Source organism: Pongo abelii, chromosome 13 (assembly GCF_028885655.2).
Source record: "Pongo abelii isolate AG06213 chromosome 13, NHGRI_mPonAbe1-v2.0_pri, whole genome shotgun sequence".
NCBI lineage: Eukaryota > Metazoa > Chordata > Mammalia > Primates > Hominidae > Pongo > Pongo abelii.
The window spans coordinates 81,955,859-81,973,486 of NC_071998.2; the positions used below are offsets into that span (position 1 = coordinate 81,955,859).

Here is a 17,628-nt window from a genome sequence, read left to right on the forward strand (position 1 = left end):
TGTAAATGAGTGACCCCAATCCACCATTGCAGGGTAGGGATAACGTAAGTGTCAAAAATCGGAATCAATTCTAATGACCATGTTTCATCACTGACAGGCGTGTGTGTAAACCTCAAACCAAAGCAAACTCTGAAAGCTGAAAAATGAATCATGAAACTCAGTAGCAAATCCCACCTCCCCTGGAGGTGAAGTAAAACCACATCAATGGCTCAGTATGAGATCAAGATGGTCGGTGGTTAAAGGACGAGAGACCAACTTTGAGGGGGGAAAATAAAAGCTTTGACATCCTTTTAACAAGTGTTCCCCATAACTGAGTGACTTTGTTCTGTCAGCCTCAGCTTTCACACAGCAAGACACAAACCTTTCCTGGATCTCATTGATCTGCCTGTCCCACATCCAGACCCTAGACAGACACAAATGCTTCAGCTCCTCATAATGGGAAGCCACAAGCAACAATAACAAAATGAGAGATGCTTTAACCAAAAGACTGTAGTACAAGAAAATTAGGCGAGGCAGGTCTCACTTTCCCATCTGCTTCCTTCTCTGGAGAACCGTGAACTCCATAGCCATCCTGTTTGTGTTTGGCCCGTCATCTAGGCCTCGGATAGCAGCCCAGAGGGGATGCTAAAAGGCCTTTGTTTCACCTTTGGACCAAAAGGCCCTGGGTCAACAAAGCCCAGACCTGATGAGGAGACCTAGACCTCCTTGCAACTATGGGCTTACCTCTCTGAGCCCATTTCTTTGTCTGTGAAATGAAGAATAAATAACTACGCTTCTCTCCAACACTAAGAATCTGTGATTTGACAGCACTTGGGAAATTTCATATAAGGGAAAGGATTTGGGGATGAAAATCAATGATTCAGTGGCCCAGTCAGTGGCCCTTGGGTCTTTTAATCCCCAGCTGCAGGTGAGCGATAGAGGATTGCCAATGTTCTGTAGGAATGAGCGTGCTCCAATCAGAGCCAGAGACTGGACCACAGGCACAGGCCTGCCCACCAATCCCATGGTGACCTTGGAAGGAGCCCCCTGTCCCGACACTGCCACCTGCTCTGTATAGGCCACCTCCTTAAATGCTAAGGTGGAACCCAGCTCTGGTAGGGCCCAGGGCCCACAGGCTGACTCCTCTGCTACCTCCATGCCCAGCCCCCACATCTCCTGTCTAGGCAGATGCCCATCCACTCCATGCATTCCACCTGCAAGCAGAGCCTCCGTTCAAGAAAACTTGCAGTTCACGCAGCTGGACCAGCACGTCCAAGGCCCCAGGGTATGAAAGGGCATGATATGTCTGGAGAGAGGGAGGAGCCCTGTGGGACACAGGGAGAGGCGAGAGTGGGGGAGGTGGTGCAGGACAGGAGTACAAAAGCTGTAAGACGAGGTCCAGGTAGACCCAATAGGAGCATGAGAGGTGTGGGGAGGGAAGGGCCTGATGTTCCTGGGATGTATTCGTTCCCTATTGCTGAGTAACAAATTAGCGCAAACTCAGCAGTTTGAAACAGTCCCTATTTATGTGCTCACAGTACCATGGATCTGAAGTCAGGCAGGCTCAACTCGCTTTTCTGCTCAGGGTCTCACAAGGCTTGAACCAAGCTGTCAGCCAGACTGTGGTCATCTCTAAGGCTCTGGGGAAGAGTTTGCTTCCAGCTCATCCACGTTGTTGACAGAATTCAGCTCCATGCATCTGTAGGAATCAGGTCCCCATTCTCTTGCCAGCTGTCAGCCAAGCACCACTCTCAGTTTCTAGAGGCCACCCTCAAATCTTGCTCCATGACCCCCTCCCTCTTCAAAGCCAGCAATGGTGTGTCCAATTCTTCAAACATCTGCAAAGTCTCTGGCTCTCTCTTCCCCAACCAGCCAGTCTCTGCTTTTAACATATTCATGTATTAGGTTTGGCCCATACAGAACATCTCTCTGTTTTCAGGTCATCTGATTAGTAACCTTAATTACATCTGCAACATTCCTTAATCCCACAACTGTGGGGATAACACCAGGAGGCAGTGGTTGGAGGTTTGTGGTAGAATTCTGCCTTCTGATGAGATATCAGCTGGGATATCACTAAGATAAGTAAGACAGTTTCATCTGTCAGTCACTGGGCATCCAGGTGAGAAGCAGGTGGACAGCAGCAGGGGCAAGTCTGAGCAGCTCCCCATGGGCTGTACTCAGAGGGAGTTGCTTGTGCTGGATCTGGATGGGAAAGGGACTCGGGGACTTTGGGGGGGTCCTTCTGAGACATTTACTGAACTTCTATAAACAGAAAATTGCTCATCTCTGGCAGGTTTTGTGGAATCCCATGCTCCCCAATAGCCAACAACCCTTCATGTGACCTTCACTGATTTGCAGCCTGACACCATCAGCTCAGTCTCAAGGGGTCACCCATCCCTTCTTTCTGCTCCGAAGGCAGCTCTGCTGGATGAGCCTGTACTCCATGAGAGGCATAGAAAACAGGCAGGCTGTCTCCTTTCCACAGCACCTTCTTCCACCCATTTTGGTCGGGTTGTATTTCCTAGGAAGATGACACTGCTAAGATGTCAATTCTAATGCATTTTCCTCCATGTGACAAAGAGCTAAGGAGGGCTCAGCCCACTCTGTTCTCCCAGAAACACTGTTCTATTCTGAAGCTCAGAGGGGAGTCTTGCTGGACAATTGTCATTGATTGTTATCAGGCTGTGCTTTCAGGCTTGCACAGTCATCCACCAGCCTTCTGCCTGCACCACTTGCCTGATCATGGTCTCAGGGATGGTGGCAGGTGGCCCTCATCCTCGCCCACCCTTGCATCTCCACCCTCCCCAGCAAGGTAGCCAGCCCCCAGACTCTCTTCCCTTCCACCCAAGATGAACAAGCTTCTGGACTCTGTCAGATGTTCGGAGCGATTTAGGGAGAGTCAGGAAGATGGAAAAGGAAGCCCAGGTGAGCTCCCTCCAGCCACGGCCCAGGACACAGATGCAGATTGGGCCGGACCCAAAGGAGTCACATGATCTCCACTATACCAGGGGCTCCTCTGACCAGGAGCCTTCCTGCTACCCCCAAGCCTACACCAGCATCCCTAAAAGTATGGGACTCAGGTAGGTGATAGTAAAGAGCTGGACCCTGATGACAGGAATGGAAGGGGCAGAAGCAGAGCATGGACAGAGCATGGAGAAACCTAGGAGACAGAGCGCTGCACCCTGGGCACACTGGGATACGTGGAGCCCACCCATGTTTTCATAGGTTGTGATAGTCTCTTCACCGGGAAACTTCACCTCCTCATCACTGTCATCATAGCCCCAGTCATCCATCCACAAGCCCACCTCAAAGATCAGGACCTTCGCCCCCAGGGAAGGGCATGGAACAAGCAAGGGTGTGCATGGCTCTTTGCACCAGGCCAGGCCCTGGGCAGAGACTGACTTTGGGCTCAGTCAGACAAGGTGTCCGCTGTACCTCCACTCAGGGTCATGGCCTAGCAAGTTTGAGGGGGTGGATCTGGGACACTGAGTGGATGGAAGAGAACTGGAGAGAGCCCCAGGCCAGGCCAGAGAGCTGACGCCAGGCCCAGCTCCTGGGGGCAGAGGCTGCTCGTTTCTCATCTGAGTCCCCAGGGCCTGGTTCACAGCAGGAGCTCCAAAATGGAAGTGAAGGTGGAAGGGGAAGGGGCAAAGAAAGGAGGAGGAAGGGAAGGATGTGGAGAGAAATGGACGAGAGGGAAGAGCGGAGGTGGAGGTGGAGGCAAGAAAAGGAAGAAGAAGAGAAGGTTGTGGGGAGGGAAGTAGAATTGGAAAGCAGTCTTTTGAAGCCACTAGCAGTGCTCAGGAGGGAAGCACAAGTCACAGCTTGGGAAGGCTTGGACTGGAGAAAAATCGAAGAAATAGAAAGAAAAGGGAGATGGTGAGAAGGAAAGAGGCTGAGGGTGCTTTTGATGCAAAAAGGTCACGGAATGCCAACTGTGACATATTTTTTAGTTGGCCAGTGAGAGTCTCATAAAATTAGCAATTGGTATGGGAAATGGTGTCCCCACACTCACCTTTCTCATTCCTGTCCTCAACGTGTTTTCTAGGCAGGATGAATAAGAGATGGATGGGCTTGGGAATGCGAAGCCATGGGCTCAACTCAATGCTGTCAGGACCTTCCAGGCAGGCAAAGATCAGTGGGGAGGCCATGCCTAGCACTGTGCCTGGCACAGCACATGTGCTCAGGAAATGCCAGCTGAATTAATGAGGGGATGAATGAATGAATGCTTGAACCACACGGTGGACAGCCTATGTCCCACCCTTGAAGCCCAGCAGCCCAAGGCAGTGCCTGTCTTACCCAGCACGAGGAGCTCACAGAGGTTTTAAAGGCCTCTGCTGCATCAGTGGGCAAGAAGCCATGCATCTTGGTGGTGCAGCCACTTGCTCCCAGTATCTAGACTCTGCCACCCTGTGTGGATGAACTTTACTCACACACTATTGGTTGATGAAAGGAGTGAAATTATTTGGCAATTTTATTCTAGTTGATAAAGGGAAGTTTGAGCTAGACCTAAAAACCAAATATAAGTTTGCGCTAGGACAGAATTCAAAGCCGTGTAGTCATTCCAGGCACCCCGAGGCTTCCAGCTGGCCCTGCACACGCACTTGGCCACTCCTCCGGCGGCGGCTCGCAGCAGCTCAGGTGCACCACGCAGGATCATGTCTCATTGCCCCCAGTTAAGTCATAAAGTCTCTCCTTTGTGACCGTGGAAAGACAATTCACTTTTGACATTTTGGAGGGCATACTCAAATGAGGAGTACAGGGGTTGGCATCTTAGAAAAGCAACTGAAAAACACAAGAATCTCAAAAAAGCAAAACTGAATATCTGTTTACTGAGCTGACCCTACACGCCTTGCTTTGTTTGCCAACATCCTTGCTTTTCCTCTGAAAAATTCATTTTTTATTTTTTCTCAAGTGGCTTCAAAACCAATACACATTGTACTTCTGAGGCTAATGGTTTAATAAAATATATAACACAAGAGAATTACAGCCCTTAAAAACAAAATAAATCTCAGAGATCATTTTGTCCTATTGTCTTGCCAGGAGGCGAACAAGGAGACCTCAGCTCCCTATGTGGGCAATGCTGGGTGTGGGCAAGGAATGCCTGACTCTCCAAGCTGCTCCTGTTGTCATTCTGTATCCATTTCATCTTCACGACAGGTGCTTTGCCAGTGCCAATTTTTACAGTGACCATATGCAAAACTTAAAAAAATTAAAAATAAGAATGCTTTACTTTCATTGCTCTGGGGGTGGCAAAGGTTGGTTTTAGACATGTGATATTTAAAATCCTGCAAACAGCAGTCATGTTTCTAGTTTAGTGAGGGCTGCAAGGTAAAGAAGATGCCCCAGCTGGATCCCAGGCTGGAATATGTATTTTCACCCAGGCACTGGAGCCTGCTAAAGCAGAGACAAGCCCTGTTCCAAGGTCATGTGGATATATGGGAGCTGTAATAGCATGTTAAGGAAAAGGAGACAGTAACTAAATCCAATGCAGACTAAGCCAAATGCAGCTTAAAAACTGTTGGGTGTGCTTATGTATGTTACAGAATATGTAAGAGGAAAAATAGAAGTTCAGAAGGAAATATTAATACATCAAAATTTGCTGATGGTCAGTTACAGGCACTTTTACTTATTTCTTTAATGTTTATGTATTTTACAATTTTTCTGCAATGAATACATATGACTTATAAAGGTAGAAAGTTATCTAATGAAAATAGCCTTCTTTCCAGAATAAGCCTGCTGCAAGTGCTCCAGCACCCAGAAGTTCATGGCAGCAACGTGTTGGTCCTGAAACCAGATGGCTGGTCCAAAACCCACTATTTCACTTGGAGTTCTGTGGTCTGAGACAAATGTCTTCATTAGCTTTTAAGTATTATTGTCATTAACATTCATTCAGTGCTTTCTAGATGCCAGGCATTGTGCTTGTCTTTATGGGTCACCCCAACACATATGTAGTGATAATTACCATGCACTAAGGGCTTATATGTGCATTATCACATAGGGTTGTTAGAAGTACTAAATGCAATTATGTGTTTATAAACACTGGACATTTTATTATCTGCCCTCTGAGTTAGTTCATGTTAATAGCATTAAACACCTGTTCATCAAAAAAAAAAAAAAAGAAAAAGTTTAGCATAACTTTTGGGCATGGCACTGTGTCCCATCATGCATTTTTTCTCCTAGCCCTTTGGGGCTCCAACAGGTGGCCTCATAGCAAGCTCTAATCAAAAAGCCAAGGGCTTACAACCTCATGTTCTACAAGTGTCGCCTGGCCAACAGGAGGGTCTGCCTACCTGCTCTGTGCAATGTTCTGCTGAATTTACTCATTTAAGGGTCCATTTTAAAGTAATCAAGTCCACTTTGTGTTTACAATAGCATGTTCTGGTCATTTTGCCAGAACACAGACTGGTAGACAGGCCCACCCCAAGACTACCTCAATAAGAAAACCTTAAGATTTCAAGCAGCAAATAGGTAAAATAGTAATGAAAATTGGGCACAAATACAACTGACTTTTTTATCTAGGCTTCTGTCCCATTGAGGAGTAGATGTTTTTAGGAGCTGATAAATGGAAAACAAGGACGCTTTCATTACAAGAAGAGTAATTCAGTACAGTTTTCCTGTTGCCTCAAGAATGCTCCTGTAATTTGGAGAGAATTTTAGGACGTGGCACTCAATGAGGTAAGTCAGCCACCCTAAGGACTGAAGACAGCACATCATGCCTCCTTTGCCCAGAAGGCTCAGCCTGCTTGGCAGCCTAGCTGACAGCACAAGGGTCCCACATGTATTTCCCCTGCTGAAAGCAGCTAGTTAGACACAGAATGAACTCAAGGCATATTGGTCTCATAAAAAAGATTGATTTGATCAGGACATTTCCCACTAGTTCCTTCTTAAAGAAAGTCTTGGCTTAAAATATTTAATTTTTTTTTTCCTATGAGTCTTTAAACAGAATTGTGAATAGCAGCAATCCTCGTAACTCTGATGTGGGCAGAGAACACTGAAAATAGTAGATAGCAGATGCCAGGCCCCCTCAGAATTGCTCATGCCTATTTATATAGATGCTGCCTTCCAATTTTTTCTCAGATCTTCCAAGTTCTATCATAGCCATGACAAAGTAATGACTCATACTTAAATGCAGTCATCAATGTCATATTTGGTATTAGTACCTTTGTAGCATTGCTTTGTGTCAGAGCATTTAAGAGGAAAAAGTCCCGAAGAGCAGGAGCAGGCTGCCACCGTCCTCAGGGACCACAAAAGGCAGGGCCTGCAGAAGGCAATGCTCATTGTGCAGGAAAGCCTGAGGCCTCCTGCAAGCTGTTCAGATAAGCAGCTGTAGGAGGGAGGGGGAGGAGGGCCGAGGAGGGGGAGGGGAGGCGGAGGTCACTGTTATCGCCTTGGAAGGCAAGACTTCAGCTGCTGCACTGTCTTATCGCAAGTATGCTCCTGTTTTGCAAGTTTAAAATCTTCCTAAAAGGAGAAAAGTAGGAGCCAGGCTCAAGTTCTACCCTAGCACTGGGCAGCATGCCCTCCCTCTGCCAGAGCGGAGGAGCCTGTCATTCTTGCCCGACAGGAAGACGGAACAGGTGCCATCAGTTCCACGGAGTTCCAGCAATCCTCTGAAACCCTGCACACCACCTCCCCCTACACAAAGATCCCCTACCCTCAATAAAGAGCATAAGTTTGTTTCAAAAAGTTTATTGTAAAATTCAAAGCTTCAACAGCAGCATCCTTTAGAAAACGAAGCATTGCCCGGATCCGTTTTGAAAAAGCAGCGCAGTCGGCTAAGTCCTTCACGCTCCTGCAGCTGTACCAAGTCCAGGGCGCCGCTCCTTCCTGCCGAGAGCAGGCTGCTGAGTCACGCCTGCCCGGCCAGTCTGTCCCTCCTGGCCCTGAGGCCGACGTCCTAGCCTAGGCTTTCCTGGGCGAGCAGCCGCTCCAGACACTTGCAGAGTCCTCAGCTCTGGCCAGCCTGGCCGTGCCGCCACCGGGCCCCTCCTCGGGAGGCCGCGCCTCCTCGCTCTCCAGGCGCCCCCCCCGCCTGCCAGTCTCCACGCCGCACTCGGGCACCCTCGGAGGGCCCCTCCACAGAGCCAGCCGCGCTCTAGGCGCCCCGGGGCGTCACCACGTCGATCAGACCAAGGTCCCCGCCGGGTTGTCACTCGGGGAGGGTGATGCTGGGCACCCAGTCGTTAACGCTGCGGCTCTCCTCGCAAAATAGGCTGAGCTTCTCCAAGGCGGGATCCTTCCAGGCGTCCTCGTTGGGGTTCTGCGGAGAGAGAGCAGGGTCAGCCTGGCTGGCCGCGGGCCGAGGCGGGAACCACACCGGGGCGGGGACAGGACAGGACTGTACTCACCGAAATGAGGATGCAGTGCAGGTCGCCCGGCGCACCCGCCTCCTCGCCGGCGCCCACGATAGCCGCCAGCCGCTGCACATCGCCCACGCGCACTATGTCGATGTCGTTCTCGCAGCAGAAAGCCTGGATCAGCGTAAAATGGATCTGCAGCGCGATGTCGCCCTCGTCCTCCTCATCCGCAGCCAGCACACAGAAGGTCACATTGTCGGGGTCCCTGCGAGGGCAAGGCGGGGACCTAGGTCAGAACCGGCGACCGAGTTCTCCCGCCGCCAACCCTCCCATCCGCCAGTCTCGCCATTCACCCCCGCCCCTGTCTCCCAGCCTGGGCCGCGTCTACACTTACACGTTCAGGACTTTGGCTGACTCGTAGACGCCGGCAGTGAGGCAGCCCTGACGCTGCGCCGACAGCAGCAACTCGTGCAGCGCTTTCCCGGCACCCTGCATCCTGCGGAGGAGCCAGCGCAATGAGCGGGAGTCGGCCAGCGGGCGCAGCGGAGCCCCCAGCCCCGGCCACCCGCACGCACCCTTGGCTCCCCAACTCCAACCACACTCCAATCCCGGCTCAGCGCCTGCACCCCGGCTCTCCAACCCGGATCTGGCGCCCGCACCCCCGCGCTCTGCTCCTACCCCGCTGATTCCCACCCTGGAGAACCCTGACGGTCGCCGACCGACCAGCGGCTTTCTCAGCGCCCTGAAACCCACCTGGCTGTGCTTTCCGGAACTGTGTCCTGGCCGCGGACTTCTTCCAGAGTCATAGTGCGATCAACCAGCAGCAAGTTATCCACAAGCGGAGAGCGCGGAGCGGACGCGGCCGAACACACTGAGAGCCAGAGCTCAGCACGGCGCGCCCACCACCAGCGAGTGCGCCCCGGCTACGCTGCGCGCCCTTATATAGGCTGGTGGGTGCGGCGCCGCCAGCTGGCGCGAGGCTGCGCGCCTATTGGCCGGCACCCGCTTTCTGATGTAAATGAGGCGGCGAGCCAGCGGCTCGTGCCAGAAGGCCACGTGGGGAGGGGTGCGGGGGATGACAATGCCTCAAATCTGCCGCTTTTGTTGGGGTGTTACCAGGCAGACTGGAGCCTGCAGATTTCATCTCGCCTGGCTTTTTTTTTTTTTTTTGAAGTCCTTAAAAGGAAAAAGTAAAAAAAAAAAAAAAAAAACCCAACCCACAAAAACCTTGTTTGCTAATATGATGCTGCAATTTGCGAAAAGCACCTTTATAGAAGCAAAAGGAATTATTTTGCATTTTCTATTGCTGCCTTTCTATTTGTTTCTTTTCTTTAATTTGAAGTTTATGAGACTGTTGCATTGGAGCCGGAAATGAAGGTAAAAACAGGTAGCGCCAGTTAGAGGCTTGCAAAAGGCAGTGGGCACAGCCCCCTGCAGCTGACCACTAGCGTCCCGAGGGCGCTGGTGATGCCTGCCAGGCATACTCAATGTGTACATTGAGCCGTCTCTGGAAGATCCTACCCCACCTCCCCGCCCTTGGCCGAGCGCGGCGGGGCGCCGGAGAGGGGGGCGGGCGGGGGCGAGCAGATTGCGGCCGGCGCACGCCGCTCGTTTGCATTTCTATGGAGGGCGCACAATAGCAGAGGTCTGGCGTGTGGCGGTTTGCAGTAGGGACAATCGAGGCTTTCTCTTCATAGCAACACTGTCCACCTGCCGCCGGGTGGGGTGGGCAGGCCCCCGCCGCGCGTGGGGGTGGCCGGGCTGCCTGGCGCGTGGGATCGAGGCTGAGTGCCACTCCGTGGTCCCTGAGTGCGCGCCCCCAGTACTGGCCCTGCTACATGTAATTCCCTTCCATCCGTTCCTCGCAAGGGTGCCGAGCAGCCGCGCGAGTTGGGAAGGACGGAGAGCTGCTGTGCAGTCTTCGCGGCTGGACGCCTTCTGGCCAGGACCCCGCGGCTGCAGCCCCTGGAGCTTAGGGAATGCAGCTCGGAATCTCTTTCCCGGGGCGCCATCTACAGGCAGGTTAAAAAGATTCTGAACCCCTTTTGTCCTCCCCTCCCCTCAACGCACACACCCTTGCATTGGCCTGGCGCGGGGGAAGGGCGGTGGAGGGGGACGGCCACGGAGCTGCCCGGCCGGGGCCAGTGAGCCCTGTCCAAGCTGCGCATAAATAGAACCCGAGTAAGGGCTACAAAACGCATTCAGGTGGGGCTGCAGTTACCCTGGGGAGTAGAGGGCAAAAGGAGATTCCCATCCAGTACTGATAGAGTAAGAGCCCCTACGTCTTATGCCATGTTGAAATATTTTAATTACTTAAATGTGCATATGTAAAAAGCCTTTTTTCCGGCAATAGAATAAGTCTGGAAGAGATCTTGGGAGAGTTTAACAGGCTAGAGGTTGCTGCCATTTGACCATACACGCTGGCACTTTCAAAGGATTCACCCACTGAGCACCTTCCGTGCTAAGTGGAAAGGCGCGCTGGGGGACACCTCATTGCTTCCTTTTTTTGGGTGAGGCCTTGGAGACTGGCCCGGACAGTGGCGGGCCGGGTGGATTGGATGGAAACCCGGGCCCTGCCGCAAGACTGGGGCGATAATAGGAAAGTCAACAACGCCGTGGCTTTGTTCCTTTCATTCAGGCTTTCTTCAGGTGGGTGGTGAATGTACAAGGTACTTCTGAATTTGTTATGGGGAAGTTTTCACTCTGCGCTTACAGGCAGGCACTTCTGCCAGAGTGAGACGCTGGCGTCTTTCGCCCCCCAGCGGCTTCCTGGCAGAGGAGAGCTGCAAAAGCCCGGCCCTTCCTGGATTCTAAGAATGAAGAGCTTGCTCTCGTAGCATTTCTGAACTCCAGAGCTGTCTCTTAAGGACGGGGGGAGGGGGGAGAGGGAAGCGGGGCCAGGCGGCATTATGCCCCGTTTGTTCGCTAGTTTCTTTTCTTTCTTGATGTATAAAATGATGATATGCCTTGATTGGATAAAATACGTTAATTGTAAGTGATTGGAACATAGGTATTACTCTTTTAAAACTATTAAACTTTTCTTTTCTTTTCTTTTTTTGAGACGGAGTCTCGCTCTGTTGCCCAGGCTGGAGTGCGGTGGCACGATCTCGGCTCACTGCAACCTCCGCCTCCCAGGTTCAAGCGATCCTTCTGCCTCAGCCTCCCGAGTAGGTGGGACTACAGGTGCGCCACCACGCCGGGCTAATTTTTGTATTTTTAGTAGAGACGGAGTTTCACCATGTTGGCCAGGCTGGTCTCAAACTCCTGATCTCGTGATCCACCCACCTCAGCCTCCCAAAGTGCTGGGATTACAGGCATGAGCAACCGCACCCGGCCTACTATTAAACATTTCTTAAAATGTATTAGTTCCAGGTCTCCAGGAAATGCTGGAAATGAGATTTACTTAACACACTAGCACCCCACCTCTCCAATTTATGACACTAAAAATCTGTCCACATGCCAGGCCAGAGAAAACAAAGGCTACGCCTGGAGCCTCAGCCCCTCCTCCCAGAGGAAGGCCACTAATGAATACTCCCGGCTTCTGGTTGGGGGTGGGTGCATTTCCAGTCCCTCCTGAGCTAGCCTGGACCAGGAGAGATGATTGACGACCCCTGGGGCTGTTCTACTCTGCTCACATTTTTAAAGTATTCAATTTCAGGAAACTGCCTTTTTGACATATGATACAGCTTCACTTTGCTTTATTAGGTCAGTCCCAATGGCCCCTAAGCCCCCATCTCAATTAGGAAAGAACCATTTTGTCTGCAGGCAAAGGTGGCCTTCCAGCAGACCCACCACCACCCTTCAGTTCAGACACATGCTGAAGCTTCTGGGCCTGGGATGCCCCTGCGTTGAGAAGTGGGCAATGCCCACTAGAAGAAGTTTGAGGATCCAGAGTATCCCACTGCACGGCTTTGTGGCCACAGCTCTCCCAAATTGCATGCAGCAAGGGACTTGGCCTGCTCTGTGCTTCAGCTCACAGGTGGCTGAGATGTTGTCCTGAGCTTCCTGTGACTGCACCCCTAAACCTTCCCCTAAATCTCAATAATGCAGGTGATGGTGACTTACTTAAAGGGATATCCTCAGAGACGCTCTATTTTAAAACCTTTTTGGAAATGTTTATAGTTGAACTGTTTTTATTAACACAGTCTCTGAAATGTGCTTCTCATTCTTTCACGGCTTGACTGGGTCATTGATGGGCAGATGTCTTTCATTTGGGTACAGAAGGAAATGAGCTTTAAGTAAGCAGTAAGGTTTATGAGATGTTCTTTGTTGTATGTTCACAAGTTACTTATGTGTGGAGAGTGCACAACATTGTTATTAAATAGCAGGTGTATGCCCTTATCCTACCCAAACAATGTGCCAGAATCCACGACCAGCCAGCCAGAGGCTGTGGGATGCAAAGCTGGCTGCACACCAGCCCCATGCAGACTGCAGGTGGGATTTCTTTGGCCTATGAGGTGTCTTAGGCAAAGTCAAATTCACTGCCACTTTTCAAAGTTAGCTGCATTCATATAAACATCTGGATTTCTAGCTTCTCTTGGAAAATGGGTAGATTTGGCCATGATGTGCCTAGAGTCCCCTCCCCACCTTGGTAACCTTCAGCAGGGGTCGGGGGCAATGGGATCCCGCATTGGGCACTGCTCTCCCATTCACCTCAATCCCCACCAAACCCCAGCTGAGGACACCTGGCTGCTTTGTTCATTTACATCACCTTCCTGTCACCTGTAGACCTTTGCGCTTACAATCAAGAAACAGAAGTTTGAAGCACAAAATAAAGGGGCCAAGTTCCTAAAGATGAAGCCAAAAAGGTTAAGCATCATTTGTGTCTCAGTTTGAGCAGGACAGTGTCCTATGTCAGCACAGGGCTCTTGGAGCACTCTGGGCTGGCCGGTTTCCAAAAGATTTCATGTTACCCTCACTATTCCGCCTCGTCCAGCCCCTTCTCGGGCCAGAACAAGTCTCTTCAGGGGTCCTCTGTTGGGTTTTCTTTGGTCCAAAAAAGCTCTTGAATGATAGGGGGCAGCAGCAACTCAGTGACAATACTACATTAACTCAAAAGGAAGCCAAGTTTTCATGCAGGCCACATAAAAGCTATTACTTAAAACCCAGCAGGTGCATCTCAGATGCCTTCCAGCATGTGAAGGACACCATTGCATTGGCTCTCACCATCACCATGCCCTCTTCCTTACCCAGGGTGAAGCGTGGATCTGCTCATGGGGAGGCTTCAGATGACAACTGAGACAAGAAACAGGAAGCTGAGAAAGGAGGACACCTCCCACCCACACACCTAGCAAAAGCTGGACATTTCTGGTCAGTCATCCTTATGCAAAGACTTTCTGGAAGGAGCAGTTATTCTTGGGTGAGCACTTATGTAGCATGAAAGAGGTTAACATTAGCCCAGGAAAATCCTTCAAAGTAATTGAGGGGGAAGGATACATTATTTATGCATTTGTTCCCTTCTCCATTGACAGTAAGAAATGATTCATGGCACCTGTCACAGTCCTAGGTAGTGACAGACACCAGCCTGCACTGTAGCTGAAAACCCCTGAGAAGCCACAGATGTGCAGTCTTCCCAGCTTGACTACATGCCCAAGTCTTCTGAACCTTAGTTTCCCAACCTAGGAAATAAAAATTGTGCCCTTTACCCCTCATGAACCTTACTGGGGTCTTATAAGATTGTTCCTGGTTGCCATTTGGCCCACAGATGGGTTTAGTTTGGTGGACAGTGTCCCGAAAGACTTACAAATTCAGATCTGACTTGTTCATTTGTGTAGGGGAGAGTTGGTGGCACACATCCTCTCTGTCACTGTAAGTAAGTATGTTCCAAATGTCATATTAGGCCCGCTGGCACGTGTACGCCCTGTCTGGCATTTGCCTGGTCCCTGAAGGCATTTGGGTTGGCAGTAAACTTTCTTTTCTAACAGATTTCTGGAAATGTTTACATGTAGCATATAATAGAATAATAGAACCGCAGAACTTCCACAGTAAAGTCTTCCTTCTTTTATGTTCCAAAAGCTAAAAGGTACTAACAACCTCCAAAAGACACTATGACATTGGAGTTTAAACTTTGTGGAGCAGGACTCAAAGCTGGGCTTAGCTGCTTGCTAACTTTGACCTTGAGCAAAGAGTTAGCAGATGATTTAAAGTGTAAGGTAAAAAGAATTCACGCTTGTTAGCCCATTAAATACCCATTAATTAAGCTCTCCAAAAACGTCATTCAAAAATATATATGACAATCAAATATTTATTGCAATATTTCCTAAAATAGTGACAAATTAGAAAGCATTATAGGGGTCTAGTGTTAAATCATGGTGTAACCAGAAAGGAAACATTATGCAACCATAAAAAGGAGTTCTGAAGAGTAGTTCCTGGCATGATATAATATGAAAAAAGCAAAATAGCAAAAACTTTCAGCGTACACGACTATCACTGTATAAAGTCACGAAGTAGGAATGGTGATTGTATCTTGGAGTGATGAGATTATAAGTGATTTTTAATTTTCTTCACTATGCTTTTCTGCAATTAAACATTCTACAATTCAATTTTATTTAACAAAAATACATAAAACTTCTCAAATGGAGTAACTTCAGTACCAGACATCCTCAACCTGACTGCTCTGGAGGTTATTGTGCAGAGCAATCTTTGACCATATGGTCACAGATCCAGAAGCCAGACGTCTGTGGGGCTTTGCTCCTGAGACTGTGACGTTTGATTCCTGCACTCCTCTTCTTGCCATCTGACGCCAGTCTGCGCCTGTGACTGAGTGAAAATCGTCATAACTGTACTCGGAGGTTAACTCTGGCATGACTGGGATGGAATCCCAGGCAACATGCTGGAGGCAGGAAAGAAGGCCAGCCGGCAAGTCAGAACCAAACACCCTGGATGGCACCTTTCCTTACACATGCGGTTCGCAGGACCCTTGGGGATCCTCTGTGCACACTGAGGCAAGCAGCAATGGAAGAAATTATCTTCCACTCCCTTCTTGTTGAAAATGTCTGTTTTCCAGAAATGAATTACAGTAATAAATTATGAAAATTGTTTCCATTGCCTACATAACACAGCAGGGAATTCTAAAATTTCAAAACATGTAATATACTCAACCTATGCTTGAGACTGTAGGGTATGAATTAATTTTTCAGTGTTTGAATTTTGTCTGTTTGAGAAGGGTGGGGCACTCCTTGAGTACACTGTTAGTAGTATTGTTATTATTTTATTTACTAGACTTTTCCAGGACTTGCTGTGCGCCAAGCACTGTTCCAAGCACTTTGAAAACATCATTTAATTCTCATAACAAACTCATTAGGTAGGTGCTATTATCACCATTTTAGGCATGAGGAATCTTGGGCGCAGAGAGGTTGAACAACTTGTTCGAGGTCACACAGCTGGGAGGTGGCAAAGCTGGGTGTTCGGAGCTCCTCTCCGAAGCAGGAGGGAACAGATGAACTTCACTGTGAAACCTTTTCTCGAGCCTTTAGAACAAACCATTTGACCACCAAGGACAAGGAGAGCATCCAGGTGAAAATGAGGTTTCAAAACCATTTTTGGTTTTCCTCAGGAACCCTGAATCCAACAGTGCCTGTCCCAATGTCATGGTTGCAGGGTGACATCTTGTGGTCAAAGAGAATATCGCTTCCAGCCCTAAAAAGTAGCTTCTAACACTTCAGCTGGCCTAAACCCTTCCAGGCCTGCAAGCGCCGTCCTTTAAGTGTGTTTCTGGTGAGCCCATGGGCTCTCATCACACATTAAGGTTAATATCCAGATGCAGCAGACCCTGGTAACAGTGGGCTCAGACCCCATTGTGCCACAGCTGGGCAGCCCCCGAGAAGTCAGGCTGGCTCAGAGGATGGTGCAGTAGGGTTTGGTAGTCACAGAGCAGCGTGAGCCGCCATCAACAAGGAAAACAGACCCCACCGTCAGGGAGCGTTCCTGTGTCGGCTGTAATACCCATGCCCACTTCACAGATAGGAGTACTCAGTTTCAGGGAGATTAACGACATGCCCAAGGTCACACAACCAATGGTGGAGCTGGGATTCTAGCCAGCATGTGCCAGGCCTCCAGCCTCAGGTTCATCGGGCCACACCACAGGCAGAACATTGACTTACAGCTGAACAGCTACCCTGGGGCACAGCCTCCCGTGCAACTCAGCTGTGCTTGGGTGGATCAGTCAGGGTGTATACCCTGCTTTTCTTACAAAATCAGGAATTCTCTGAATCTCCCATGGTCTTCAGTTCTGAATTTTCCCCTTATCAGCCACACAATGTGAAGTATATAGGTTATTTTTTCTTACTCACAAACCCACAGACAAATTTAAACTTGGGAGGGATCTACAAGGTGACTTCCTCCAAAACTCTGCCTAATTTCCCAATCTCTTCAGCAACACCTGACGTGAACAGCCTGCCATGGGTGAAATCCCATATGCGGCATGACATCCACCCAAGGAAAGGTGAGTCCCACTTGCTGGTGCATTTCCCATGCACCCAACACCTCCCAGCGTTACCCTCTCAAAAGGAACAGGAGTCGCAGCTCCTTCATCTCCAAAGCATGCAGGTGCACCCTCAAGATGCCCATAGACCTCTGCTGCCCAGCGCATCCAGGGCCAGCAGCCTCAGCCTCCCCGGGTAGCTAATTAGCCTCACGGAATCAGAATCTGTCTTTTAACAAGATCCCAGGGTAATGCATGCATGCATGCACATAAGTGTGTGGTCGTTCACTTGCCAAAAGGTGCAAGGTATAGGGTGGATGGGAAGCACTGTTTCAGAATCTAAGGGGCAGGATGGTGTGAGGCCCCCATAGGAAGCCGCTGTCAGGCAAGGGCAGATGTGAGAAATATAGACTAGTTGCAGAACCTTGAGGCTTATCACGGTCATGGCCACTCTTCAGATTACCTCTGAATCTGAGAACCGGCGAGGGGGCAGACTGCTCATGAGCCCCCGGGTCTGCTCTCTGATGATCCACAGTAATGGCGTTTTGACTCTGCACAGGGACTCCAAGCCAGAGACTGCATTCCCAGTCTCCCTTGCTGCGTGGGGTGGTCTTTGGCCCCAGTTCCTCTACATCCCTTGCTCAAGCAGAAGTTTGTAGCTGGCCAACTAGGTTCCTTCTCCTCCTTGCTGTTGTGACTCAATCATGCAGTCACAAGGGAAGGGGCCTGGGGTCCTGCATGGCTGTGTGGAGCCCAGCCTCCTTGCTAGCCTGTATACTCCACACTATTGTGTTCAGTAGACAAAACACAATCTTCTATCTTAAGCCTCTGTATTTTGGAGGTATTTTTAAATTTTTTTAATTTTCACAAAGTTTCAAACATAGGAAAATTATAGAAATAGTAAAACAAAGTATTCCCATGTACCTT

The 17,628-nt window shown here is 49.7% G+C and overlaps 1 protein-coding gene across 1 annotated transcript; it reads right to left on the reverse strand.

Moving 5' to 3' along the window:
• Positions 1–7,655: 7,655 nt before the first annotated feature.
• On the reverse strand, positions 7,656–9,199 carry GADD45G (growth arrest and DNA damage inducible gamma). The gene is made up of 4 exons (XM_002819944.6): positions 9,033–9,199; positions 8,674–8,775; positions 8,331–8,544; positions 7,656–8,242 (listed from the first exon to the last, which is right to left on the reverse strand). The coding sequence occupies exons 1-4, from the start codon at positions 9,083–9,085 to the stop codon at positions 8,132–8,134; spliced, it is 480 nt and encodes a 159-aa protein (XP_002819990.1). The 5' UTR covers positions 9,086–9,199; the 3' UTR covers positions 7,656–8,131.
• Between the last annotated feature and the right edge of the window lie 8,429 nt (positions 9,200–17,628).